A 14,655-nucleotide genomic window follows, 5' to 3' on the forward strand; every position below is an offset into this window, starting at 1 on the left:
CATACAGACTGAAAGTGAGGGGATGGAAAAAGATATTCCATGCAAATGGAAATCAAAAGAAAGCTGGAGTAGCAATTCTCATATCAGACAAAACAGAGTTTAAAATAAAGACTATTAAAAGAGACAGAGAAGGACAGAACATAATGGTCAAGGGATCAATCCAAGAAGAAGATATAACAACTACAAATATTTATGCACCCAACATAGGAGCACCTCAATACATAAGGCAAATGCTAACAGCCATAAAAGGGAAAATCAACAGTAACACAATAATATTTGGGGACTGTAACACCCTACTTTCACCAATGGACAGATCATCCAAAATGAAAATAAACAAGGAAACACAAGCTTTAAATGATACATTAAACAATATGGACTTAATTGATATTTATAGGATATTCCATCCAAAAGAGCAGATTACACTTTCTTCTCAAGTGCTCATGGAACATTCTCCAGGATAGATAATATCTTGGGTCACAAATCAAGCCTTGGTAAATTTAAGAAAATTTAAATCGTATCAAGTATCTTTTCTGACCACAACGCTATGAGACTAGATATCAATTACAGGAAAAAATCTGTAAAAAATACAAACACATGGAGGCTAAACAATACACTACTGAATAACCAAGAGATCACTGAAGAAATCAAAGAGGAAATCAAAAAATACCTAGAACAAATGACAATGAAAACACGATGGTCCAAAACCTATGGGATGCAGCAAAAGCAGTTCTAAGAGGGAAGTTTATAGCAATACAATCCTACCTTAAGAAACAAGAAACATCTCAAATAAACAACCTAACCTTACACCTAAAGCAATTAGAGAGAGAAGAACAAAAAAACTCCAAAGTTAGCAGAAGGAAAGAAATCATAAAGATCAGATCAGAAATAAATGAAAGAGAATTGAAGGAAACGATAGCAAAAATCACTGAAACTAAAAGCTGGTTCTTTGAGAAGATAAAATTGATAAACCATTAGCCAGATTCTTCAAGAAAAAAAGGGAGAAGACTCCAATTAATAGAATTCAAAATGAATAAGGAGAAGTAACAACTGACACTGCAGAAATACAAAGGATCATGAGAGATTACTACAAGCAACTATATGCCAATAAAATGGACAACCTGGAAGAAATGGACAAGTTGTTAGAAAAGCACGACCTTCTGAGACTGAACCAGGAAGAGATAGCAAATGTAAACAGACCAATCACAAGCACTGAAATTGAAACTGTGATTAAAAACACAAACAAACAAAAGCCCAGGACCAGATGGCTTCACAGGTGAATTCTATCAAACATTTAGAGAAGAGCTAACACCTATCCTTCTCAAAGTCTTCCAAAATATAGCAGAGGGAGAAACGCTCCCAAACTCATTCTATGAGGCCACCATCACCCTGACACCAAAACCAGACAAAGATGCCACAAAAAAAGAAAACTTCAGGTCAATATCACTGATGAACATATGCAAAACTCCTCAACAAAATACTAGCAAACAGAATCCAACAGCACATTAAAAGAATCATACACCATGATCAAGTGGGGTTTATCCCAGGAATGCAAAGATTCTTCAGTATACGCAAATCAATCAATGTGATAAATCATATTAACAAACTGAAGGAGAAAAAACATATGATCATCTCAATAGATGCAGAAAAAGCTTTCATCAAAATTCAACACCCATTTATGATTAAAAAAACTCTACAGAAACTGGGCATAGAGGGAACTCTCCTTAACATAATAAAGGCCATATATGACAAGCTCACAGCAAACGTCATTCTCAATGGTGAAAAACTGAAAGCATTTCCACTGGGATCAGGAACAAGACAAGGATGTCCACTCTCACCACTATTATTCAACATAGTTTTGGAAGTCCTCGCCATGGCAATTAGAGAAGAAGAAGAAATAAAAAGAATCCAAGTTGGAAAAGAGGAATTAAAACTATCACTGTTTGCCGCTGTCATGATACTAGACATAGAAAATCCTAAAAGTGCCACCAGAAAACTACTAGAACTAATCAATGAATTTCGTAAAGTTGCAGAATACAAAATTAATACGCAGAAATCTCTTACATTCCTATATACTAACAGCAAAAGATCAGAAAAAGAAATTAAGGAAACAATCCCATTTACCACTGCAACAAAAAGAATAAAATATTCTAGGGATAAACCTACCTAAGAAGGCAAAAGACCTGTACTCAGAAAACTATAAGATACTGATGAAAGAAATAAAAGACAACACAAGCCGATGGAGAGATATACCATGTTCTTGGATTGGAAGAATCGATATTCTGAAAATGACTATACTACCCAAAGCAATCTACAAATTCAATGCAATCTCTATCAAATTACCAATGGTATTTTTCACAGAATCGGAACAAAAAAATTACAATTTGTGTGGAAACACAAAAGACCTCGAATAGACAAAGCAATCTTGAGAAAGAAAAATGGAGCTGGAGGAATCAGGCTCCCTGACCTCAGACTATACTACAAAGCTACAGTAATCAAGACAGTATGGTACTGGCACAAAAACAGAAATATAGATCAATGGAACAGGAGAGAAAGGCCAGAGATAAACCCACGCACATATGGTCACCTAATCTATGACAAAGGAGGCAAGAATATACAATGGAGAAAAGACAGTCTCTTCAATAAGTGGTGCTGGGAAAACTGGACAGCTACATGTAAAAGAATGAAATTAGAACACTCCCTAACACCATACACAAAAATAAACTCAAAATGGATTAAAGACCTAAATGTAAGGCTGGACACTATAATACTCTTAGAGGAAAACACAGGCAGAATACACTTTGAAATAAATCACAGCAAGATCTTTTTTGATCCACCTCCTAGAGTAATGAAAATAAAAACAAAAATAGGGGATTCCCTGGTGGCGCCATGGTTAACAACCTGCCTGCCAATGCAGGGGACACGGGTTCAAACCCTGGTCCATGAAGATCCCACATGCCACGGAGCAACTAAGCCTGTGCGCCACAACTACTGAGCCTGTGCTCTAGAACCTGCGAGCCACAACTACTGAAGCCCGCACACCTAGAGGCCGTGCTCCGCAACAAGAGAAGCCACCGCAATGAGAAGGCCACAAACCGCAACAAGAGTAGCTCCCGCTTGCCACAACTAGAGAAAACCCACATGCAGCAACAAAGACCCAATGCAGCCTAAAATAAATAAATAATTAATTTTTTTAAAAAAAAAGTATGGATACCAAGGGGGGAAGGGGGAAGTGGGATGAAGTGGGAGTTTGGGATTGACATGTATACACTACTAGTATAAAATAGATAACTAATGAGAACCTACTATATAACACAGGGAATTCTACTCAATGCTCTGTGGTGACCTAAATGGGAAGGAAATCCAAAAAAGAGGGGGTGTATGTCTACATATAGCTGATTCACTTGGCTGTACAGCAGAAACTAACACATTGTAAAGCAACTATACTCCAATAAAAGACTTTTTTTATTTTTTTAATTTAAAAAAATTTTTTAAAGATAGGAAAAAAAAAGGAGCAATCCCATTTACAATAGCATCAAAAACAAAAAAAGAGGAATAAATTTAATCAAGGAAGTAAAAGATCTATACACCAAAAACTATAAGACACTGAGGAAAGAAATTCAAGAACATACATAAATGAAAAAATATTCTGTGTCAATAGATTGGAATAGTTGATATTAATAAAATATACATACTACTCAAAGCTACCTATAGATTCAATGCAATCTCTATCAAAATTCCAATGAAATTTTTCACAGAAATAGAAAAAACAATCCTAAAATTCATAAGGAACCACAAAAGACTCTGAATAGCCAACACAACCTCTTGAGAAAGGGCAAAGTTGGAGGCAAAAAAAAAACAAAAAACAGAAGAATAACTGAGAGTTCAAAAGTAAACCCATGAATATATGGTCAAGTAATATTTGGCAACAGAATGAAGAATACTCAATAGGAAAAGGACAGTCTCTTCAATAAATGGCATTGGAAAAACTGGATATACACATGCAAAAGAATTGGACCCCTATCTTAAATCACTCACAAAAATTAACTTGATATGGATTAAAGACTTAAACAGTAAGACCTGAAACCATAAAATTCCTAATAGGGAAAATGCACCCTAACATTAGTCTTAGCAATTATTTTTTGGATACAGTGCCAAAAGCACAAACAAGAAAAGCAAAAATTAATAAGTGGGACTACATCAAACGAAAAAGCTTCTGCAGAGCAAAGAAACAATCAACAAAATGTCCAGGTAACATCTGGAGTAGGAGAAAATACAACTGACCCTTGAACATCAAGGGGTTTAACATGGCATGCGCCAACCCTCCATGCAGTCAAAAATGTGCATGTAACTTACAGTCAACCCTCCACGTATGCAGTTCCTCCATATTGTGGCTCCTCCATATCCGTGGTTCCACATCCACAAATTCAATCATCCAAGGATTGTGTAATACTATAGTAAGCACTATTGAAAAAACTGGCATATAAGTGGACCCTTGCAGTTCAAACCCATGTTGTTCAAGAGTCAATTATATTTGCAAACCATATTATCTGAGAAAGAGTTAACATCCAAAATATATTCGGAACTCATACAATTCAAATACCAAAAAACAATCCGACTAAAAATCAGGTAGAGGACTTGAATAGACATTTTTCCAAAGAAGACATACAAATGGCCAACAGGTACATAAAAGGGTGCACAACATCACTAATCATCAGGGAAATGCAAATCACAACCACAATGAGATATCATCTCACACCTGTTAGAATGGCTATCATCAAAAAGATAAGAGATAACAAATGCTGAGAAGGATGTGGAGAAGGAACCCTGGTGCACTGGTGATGGGAATGTAAAATGGTAGAGTCAGTATGGAAAACAATAGGGAAGTTCCTCAAAAAACTGAGGAACTAGAACCACCATACAATCCAGCAATCCCACCGCTGGGTATGTATCCAAAGAAGATCAAATCACTATCTCAAAGATATCCCATGTCCGTTGCAGCATTACTCACAATAGCCAAGACATGGAAACAACCTGTGTCCATAGACAGATGAACGAACAAAGAAAATGTGAGACAGATATAAATATATCTCACACAAACACAATGGGATATTATTCAGCCACTTGAAACAAGGAAATTTTACCATTTGAGACAACATGGATGGATCTTGAGGGCACTGTGCTAAGTGAAATAAGTCAGAAAGAGAAAGACAAACACTGTACGATCTCACTTATATGTGGAATCTTTAAAAAAAAAAAAAAAAAAGCCAAACTCACAGGAACACAGAGTACAATAGTTGCCAGGGGCTGAGTAGTAGGAGAAATGGGGAGATGTTAGTCAAGGGGTTACAAGCTTCCAGTTATAAGATGAGTAAGTTTCAGGGATGTAATGTACAGCATGGTGACTACAGTTAAAATACTGTATTGTATGGGGCTTCCTTGGTGGCGCAGTGGTTGAGAGTCCACCTGCCGATGCAGGGGACACCGGTTCGTGCCCCGGTCTGGGAGAATCCCACATGCCGCGGAGCGGCTGGGCCCGTGAGCCATGGCCGCTGAGCCTGTAGGTCCAGAGCCTGTGCTCCGCAACGGGATAGGCCACAACAGTGAGAGGCCCGCGTACCGCAAAAAATATATATATATATATACTGTATTGTATACTTAAAAATTACTGTGAGACAACTGAAGAAGAGAGAACCTGCACACCACAACTAGAGAGAAGCCCGCGCCCCGCAATGAAGAGCCCACGCACTGCAACGAAAGACCCCACATGCCTCAATGAAGATCCTGCGTGCCGCAACTAAGACCTGACGCAGCCAAAAATAAATAAATAAAAAATAAATCTTAAAAAACAATTGCTGTGAGAGTAGAGCTTTAATGTTTTCACCATAACCACAAAATGGTAATTATGTGAGGTAAAATATTTGTTAGCTAACCTTACAATAATAAACATTTCGCAATATGTATGTATATCGAATCATCACACTGTACACCTTAAATTTATACAATGTTATATATCAATTTATATCTCAACAAAGCTGGGAAATAGGGGAAAATGTAAGGTCTAGGTGTGGTATGGGGTTGAAAACAAAAGGACTACTTGAAACTCTTTAAGAAAAATAGTCAAAACACTGCAGTTCTTCTTTATTCTGCCCACAATGTAAGACAAACATCCTTCTACCCCCACGCTATCAGAAAAACCAAGCATCATTCCCTGGGGAGTTTGGACAAGGCCAGTTCAGGATTCAGGGACCCACACTTTGCTGAGGACAGAGATGAACATCAAACTAAGAACAGGTCCCAATACCTACTCCTACGGGGCTGATGATGCAAATCGGAGCTTTGACAAATGTAACACCCACGTAACATATAACACCCATATTTCATTAAGACATAGAACTTTTCAATCACCCGAAAAGTTCCCTCATGTCTCTTTCCAGACAATCCTCTCCCAGAGGCAATCACTATCCTGATTTGCATGACCATACATCTGTAATGTTGCTTGTTCTTTCATATAAATACAATCAATCAGAATGTAATCTTTTATATCCGGCTCTTTTGTTCAACATAATATTTTTTTAATTCATCCATGTTGTTCTATCTCTACATTTTTATCTATTTTTACAAGGATCTCCTGTTTTTAAGCAAATTTTTTGCTGATATGTAACATCCATAAGTATGCAAATCATTAGTCTACAGCTAAACAAATTTACAAAGAGTATGTACCTATATGCCCACCACCCAGTAAATAAAATATGAGCAGCATCCCAAAGCCACTCATGTCTCTTCTCGTCACTAACACACACACAGACACACCTTCAAATTGAATGTGATATATAAAGGAAAATGGATGAATTGCTGCTACACACAACGATATCACAGATACACTCTTGATTTAAAAAGCCAGATATTAAAAAAATAAATAAAAATTAAAAAAAATTAAAAGCCAGATATAAAAGTGGTTATCTAACCACTCTCTGACAAACATCACCAGCTATTAGTTTTACCTGGTTCTGTATTTTATGTACTTTCATTGAAACCATAACAGCATGAACTCTTACATCTGGCTCCTGTTGTAAAGATTCTATCTGTGATGTTCATCTGTATTGTTTTGTGTAGCAATAACTCATTCATTTTCCTTCTTGTGTCACTTTCAGTTATCTGAATATATCATAATTTATCTGCCCATTCTACTGCTGATGAGCAGTTTGTCTTTTTACAGTTCAGAGCAATTATGAATACAGCTGCTGCTAACATTTTACATATGTATTTTGCTGTTGGATTTACACCTATGACTAGACATGCTGAATCATAAGGTACCCGTACAGTCAACTTTTGTAAATAGTGCCAAAGAGTTTTCCAAAGTAGTTAAGCCATTTTCTCTCCCACCAGCAGTGTATGGAAGTATCAGTTGTTCCAATTCCTTACGAGCACTTGGTATTGCCAGTGTTTTGAATTTTAGTCATGCTAGTGCCGTGTGGTGATATCTCATTGTGGTTTTAATTTGCATTTCCCTGATGACTGAGACTAAATACCTTCCCATATGTTTATGAACCATCAGAATATCTGTTTTGTGAGGAGCCTATCCAAGCCTTTTGCCCATTTTTCTACTGAACTGTCTTATTTTGTTTTATTGAGTTATAATTAACATACAATATTATATTAGCTTCAGGTATACAACATAGTGATTTCATATGTTTATACATTATCAAATAATCACCAAAATAAGTCAAGTTACTATCCATCACCATAAAAAGTTGCTACAATATTATTGACTATATTCCCTATGTGTACATTACATCCCCATGACTTATTTATTTTATAGCTGGAAATCTGTACCTCTTAATCCCCTTCACCTATTTCATCCATCCCTCCACCGCCTCCCCTATGGGAACAACCAGTTTATTCTCTGTATCCATGAGTCTTTTCCTGTCTTGTTTTTGTATTTTTTTTTTCCTTCCCTGTGGTACGCGGGCCTCTCACTGTTGTGGCCTCTCCCGCTGCGGAGCACAGGCTCCGGACGCGCAGGCCCAGCGGCCATAGCTCACGGGCCCAGCCGCTCCGCGGCATGTGGGATCCTCCCAGACCGGGGCACGAACCCGCATCCCCTGCATTGGCAGGCAGATTCTCAACCACTGCGCCACCAGGGAAGCCCCATTCCTGTCTTGTTTTGTTTCTTTTCTTCTTTGTTTTTTAGATTCCACATATGAGTAACATCATACCATATTTGTTTTTCCTGTCTGATTTGATTCACTTAGCATAATACACTCTAGGTCCATCCATGCTGTCACAAATGGCAAGATCATATTCTTTTTTATGGCTGAGTAATATCCCAGAGTAATGGACACTTAGATTGCTCCCATATCTTTGCTAGTGTAAATAGTACTTCAATGAACATAGGGGTACATATATCTTTTCAAAACACTGTTTTCATTTTCTTCTGATAAAGACCCATAAATGGAATTACTGGATCATATGGTAGTTGTATTTTTAATTTTTTGAGGAACCTCCATACTGTTTCCCATAGTGGCTACACTAATTTACATTCCCATCAATGGTGCACGATAGCTCCCTTTTCTCCACATCCTTATCAACACTAGTTGTTTCTTGTCTTCTTTATAACAGCCATTCTCACAATTGTGAGGTGATATCATTACGGCTTTAATTTGCATTTCCCTGATGTTTAGTGATGTTGAACATCTTCTCATGTGCATGCTGGCCATCTGTATGTCTTCTTTGGAAAAATATCTACTCAGGTCCTCTGCCTACTTTTTAATTGGATTGTTTGGGGTTTTTTGACAATGAGTATTAAGAGTTCTTTATATATTTTGGATATCAACCCCTCATCTATTATTAGCAAATATATTCTCCCATTCAGTAGGCTTTTTGTTTTGTTGATGGTTTCCTTCGCTGTGCAAAAACTTTTCAGTTTGATGTAGTCTCATTTGTTTATTTTTGCTTTTGTTTCCCTTGCCTGAGAAGACAGATCAAAAAAATACTGCTAAGATCAATGTCAAAGAACATACTACCTACATTTTCTTCTATGACTTTTATGGTTTCATGTCTTACAATTAAGTCTTTAACTGATTTTGAGGGGGGGGTTGTATACAGTATGAGAAAGTGGTCCAGTCTGATTCTTTTGCATGTAGCTGTCCAGTTTTCCAAACACTATTTATTGAACAGGTTGTCTTGTCTCCACTGTATATTCTTGCCTCCTTTGTCATAGATTAATTGACCATGTAAGTATATGTTGGTTTCTGGGCTCTTTACTGTGTTCCATTGATCTATGTGTCTGTTTTTGTGCCAGTACCATACTGTTTGGATTACTATACCTTTGTAGTACAGTTTCAAGCCTGGGAGCATGATACCTCCAGCTTTGTTCTTCCTTCTCAACATTGTTTTGACTATACAGGGTCTTTTGTGGTTCCATGCAAATTTTAGGATTATCTGTTCTAGTTCTGTGAAAATGCCTTTGGTATTCTGATAGGGACTGCACTAAATCTGTAGAATGCCTTGGGCAGTATGGTCATTTTCATGATATTGATTTGTCCAATCCATGCACATAGTACACCTTTCCATTTGTTTGTCTTGTCTACACTTTCTTTCATCAATGTCATAGTTTTCAGAGTACAGGTCATTCACCTCCTTGGTTAAATTTATTCTTAGGTATTTTACTCTTTTTGATGCATTTATAAATGGGATCACTTTGTTGATTCCTCTGATAGTTCATTGTTAAAATAGAGAGATGCAACAGACCTCTATACATTAATTTTGTATACTGCAATTTTCCTGAAGTCACCTATTGAAGTCAGTTTTTGAATAACAATTCACTTACTGAATAACAGGTTTTTTTGTTTGTTTGTTTTTGCAGTATGCGGGCCTCTCACTGTTGTGGCCTCTCCCGTTGAGGAGCACAGGCTCCAGACGTGCAGGCTCAGTGGCGATGGCTCACGGGCCCAGCCGCTCCACGGCATGTGGTACCTTTCCGGACCGGGGCACAAACCTGTGTCCCCTGCGTTGGCAGGCGGACTCTCAACCACTGCGCCACCAGGGAAGCCCTGAATAAGTTTTTTTGTGAAATCTTTGGGGTTTTCTATATATAGTATCATGCCACCTACAAACAATGACAGTTTTATTTCTTCCTTTCCAATTCTGATTCCTTTTTTTGTTTTTGTTTTTTTTGCCTAACTGCTGTGGCAATAACTTCCAATACTATGTTGAATGAAAGTGGTGAAAGTAAGGATCCTTGTCTTACTCCTGATCTTACAGCAAAAGCCTTCAGACTTTCTCCATTGGGTATGATGTTACCTGTGGGATTTAATATATGCATGGCCTTTATTATGTTGAGGTAGGTTCCATCTATACCTACTTTGTTAACAGTTTTTGTCATAAACAGACACTGAATTTGGCTAATGCATTTTCTGCATCTATTGAAATGATATGATTTTTATTCTTCAATCTGATAATGTGCTGTATCTTGTTGATTGATTTGCAGATATTGTACCATCCTTGCAACCCTGGGATAAATCCCACTTGATCATGGTGTATGATCCTTGTAATGTACTGTTGAATTTTATTTGATAATATTTTGTTGTAGATTTTTGCATTTATATTCATCAGTGATACTGGCCTGTAATTTTGTGTGTGTGTGTGATGTCTCTGGTTTTGTTATAAGGATGTGCTGGCCTCATAGAATGAGTTCAGAAGTGTTCCTTCCTCATTGATGTTTCTGAATAGTTTGAAAAATGAAAGTGTTAACTATTCTTTACATGTTTGCTAGAATTCGCCTGTGAAGCCATCTGGTCCTGGACTTTTGCTTGTTGGAAGTTTTTTATTACTGATTCAATTTCATTACTGGTAATCAGTCTGTTCATATTTTCTATTTCTTTCTGATTCAGTCTTGGGAATTTGTACGTTTCCAGGAATTTATCCATTTCTCCTATGTTATCCATTTTATTAGTGTATAATTGTTCATAGTAATCGCTTATGATCTTCTGTATGTACGGTGTTGGTTGTAACTTCTCCTCTTTTATCCTTGATTTTATTTATTTGGGCCCTGTCTCCTTTATTCTTGATGAATCTAACTAAATGTTTATCAATTCTGTATATATTTTCAAAGAACTAACTCTTAGTTTCATTGATCTTCTCTATTGTTTTTTAGTCTCTATTTCAGTTATTTCCACTCTGATCTTTTATTTCCTTTATTCTACTAACCGTGGGCTTTGCTTGTTCTTCTTTTTCTAGTTTCTTTAAATGTACATTTTGATTGTTTGAGATTTTTCTTGTATCATGAAGTAGGCTTGTATCACTATGAACTTCCCTCTTAGAACTGTTTTATCTTCATCCCACAGATTTTAGATCACTGTGTTTCCATTTTCACTTGTCTCCAGGTAATTTCTGATTTCCTCTTTGACTTTTCAATGACCCATTGATTGTTTAGTAGCATGTTGTTTAGTTTCCATATGTTTGTGGGCTTTTTTTTTTCTTTCAGTTTTCTTCTTTTTTTTTTTTTTGCAGTACACGGGCCTCTCACTGTGTGGCCTCTCCTGCTGCAAAGCACAGGCTCCGGACGCGCAGGCTCAGCGGCCATCGCTCACGGGCCCAGCTGCTCCGCGGCACGTGGGATCCTCCCAGACCGGGCATGAACCCGTGTCCCCTGCATCGGTAGGCGGACTCTCAACCACTGTGCCACCAGGGAAGCCCTCAGTTTTCTTCTTGCAGTTAATTCCTAATTTCATACCAGTGAAGTCAGAAAAGATGTCTGACAAATGCTGGAGAGGGTGTGGAGAAAAGGGAATCCTCTTACACTGTTGGTGGGAATGTAAACTGGTGCAGCCACTATGGAGAATAGTATGGAGCTTCCTCAAAAAACTAAAAGTAGAGTTGCCATATGATCCAGCAATCCCACTCCTGGGCATGTATCCGGAGAAAACCATAATTCGAAAAGATACATGTACCCCTATGTTCACAGCAGCACTAATTACAATAGCCAAGATATGGAAACAATCTAAATGTCCACCAACAGATGAATGGATAAAGAAGATGTAGTATACATATACAATGGAATATTACTCAGTCATAAAAAAGAATGAAATAATGCCATTTGCAGCTAAATGGATGGACCTAGAGATTATCATATTAAGCAAAATAAGTCAGAAAGAGAAAGACAAACACCATGTGAAGACAAATCCTTTATCAAATAGCTCTTTCACTCTGTGACTTGTCTTCTCCCTCTCCTTAATGATATCTTTTGAACAACATATCTTCGTTTTAATAAAGTACAACTTATCAATAAAAAATCTTTGTCTACCCCTAGGTTAAAAAGAGTATTTTCCTATGCTTCCTTTAAGGTGCATGATTGTTTTACATTTCACATTCTACCATCCATCTGGAATTGAATCTGGAGCATATGCTGTGAAGTCAGGTTCAAGATTCATTGGTTTCAATATTGACCCAATACCATTTATTGACTAGGCCACCATTTTTCATTCCAATCAGCCCAGCATCACTTATTGTAAAGGACATCATTACCCCATGCACTGCAATACCACCTTTTTAATATATCACTGGATGATAAACATGATGGTCTATTTCTGGACCCTCTGTTTCATTATTCTGTCTTTGCCCCCAAACCACAATGTCTTAATTTATAATAGTCTCATTTCTAGATGTCAGTTGGAAATCTTTCAGTATTTCACTACTGAATATGATGTTTGCTGTAGGCTTTTAGATATCCTTTATCAGATTAGGAAAACTCCCTTCTATTCTTATTTTGCTAAGAGTTTTTTTATCATGAAGGGGTTTTTATTTATACTTCTGCTTTAAAATTATTAAAATGCATCCTGGGGCTTCCCTGGTGGCGCAGTGGTTGAGAGTCCGCCTGCCGAAGCAGGGGACACAGGTTCGTGCCCCAGTCCGGGAAGATCCCACATGCCGCAGAGCGGCTGGGCCCGTGAGCCATGGCCGCTGAGCCTGCGCGTCCGGAGCCTGTGCTCCGCAACGGGAGAGGCCACAACAGTGAGAGGCCCGCGTACCGCAAAAAAAAAAAAAAAATGCATCCTGCACTAGAGCTCCCTTTCCAGAAAAGTGTACTCCCCAACTTAAACGGTTCCTGGGTCATAGTAGGTTGCACTTACTCCCATACCCATCTGAACAGTAACTGGATCAGAGTTCAACTTCCATGTGTACTATCTCCATGCCCACATAGCAACATTTCTACTCTGTTATATAATTTGAGGTGGCTTCTAGTCATGCTGAACTGCTATCAATTTTGGTATCAATTTTGTTTTTGTCCATGCTCTGATTGTGGGTGATTTCTCCGGAACTATATTTTTTCCACATATCTTGCTGACTTCAGTGCATAATTTTGAAGAATGTGATATTTTTCAATAATGCATAAGTATTATAGCAGAAATACCCAAATATGTCACAGAAGAAGACAGGCCAAACTTCATTTGAGCACATTTACTGCCTTGCTTTAATTACGACTGATCATGTCCAGCCAATCAGACAGAAACATAAAAATGAACTGATTACAGTTCGATTCTATTCAAATGCAGATAATCAGTAGCGAAATATTATCTATTCAATTGTAGGAAATCAAAACTAAGCATTTGATATAGTATGTAAAAATCATGTTCTGATTGACATGTATACACTGATGTGTATAAAATTTATGACTAATAAGAACCTGCTGTATAAAAAAATAAAATTTAAAAATTAAAAAAAAATCATTTTCTGACAGCCAACAATAGTTATTTGTCACTATTAGATTAGAGCCAAAATAACTCATCCTTTATGCTGAACATAGATCAGGAATGATTTTATAGCAGTGTATCATAATGTGATTAATTACAGCTTCAAAATGATTGCTTATAACCTCATACTACAAAATAAATGCATATCATACTGCCAAAAATGATCACCATTTGTGTTTTACAATTTATGGGTCCACTTACCTTCACATTTTTCAAGAATCTGGACTGTTTCTCCTATTTCTAAGACCAATCCTTGAGGGACAGATCCTCGAAAGCTGCATATCACTAAAAAACAAGAATAAACATGTCAATTAGCATTTTAAAATAGTGAGACAGGGTCAGTGTCGATGAAAGTTAGCACTAAATTTTCTTAAGTATATACTCTCCCTTCTAATTCATTTTTCAAATATGTAAGTCCCTTTCAACTTAATCTATATTTTGAAAGGTAATATTAAATGGTTCAGAACACTGAGGTATACTTTGGCAAAATCACTATTACTTAGAGGTGTGTGCATGCATACATGTATGTGAAAACATCTCTGTAAACAGAGTCTCCCTCTCCCTCCCCCTCAGCATATCTTGTGTTTTGCCTGTTCTTTCTGGGCAAGTATGTATCAATTAAGAAAAAATGATCATTAGAAGCTTATTATCTACTATAAACAGACAAATAGATATTTTTAAAAGGATCACCAAATAAATGATTATGCTTTGAAAAACAGAATCCCCACAATAAAACAAAAATTAATGAAGTAAAAAGCAAATGTACAACAGAGAAAATCTATACTCATCAAAATCCCACATACTTTTATTTTTAGAAAACTGATAAAATGATTCTAAAATTTACATAATACAAAGAATCAAGAAAAGGCTTGTCAATCTTAAAGGATGTACACTATCATATATC

General features: G+C 37.0%; 1 protein-coding gene across 7 annotated transcripts in view; it reads right to left on the reverse strand.

Moving 5' to 3' along the window:
* The window catches only part of DOCK3 (dedicator of cytokinesis 3), a 421,452-nt gene that overhangs the window by 363,124 nt on the left and 43,673 nt on the right, over window positions 1-14,655 (reverse strand). For all 7 annotated transcript variants that reach the window (XM_032648825.1, XM_032648824.1, XM_032648821.1 and 4 more), the window contains exon 2: window positions 13,953-14,036. In XM_032648825.1, the coding sequence (XP_032504716.1) occupies window positions 13,953-14,036 (84 nt within the window). The remainder of the gene's footprint in view (window positions 1-13,952; window positions 14,037-14,655) is intronic.

This window comes from Phocoena sinus, chromosome 11, assembly GCF_008692025.1.
Source record: "Phocoena sinus isolate mPhoSin1 chromosome 11, mPhoSin1.pri, whole genome shotgun sequence".
In the NCBI taxonomy this organism is placed as follows: domain Eukaryota; kingdom Metazoa; phylum Chordata; class Mammalia; order Artiodactyla; family Phocoenidae; genus Phocoena; species Phocoena sinus.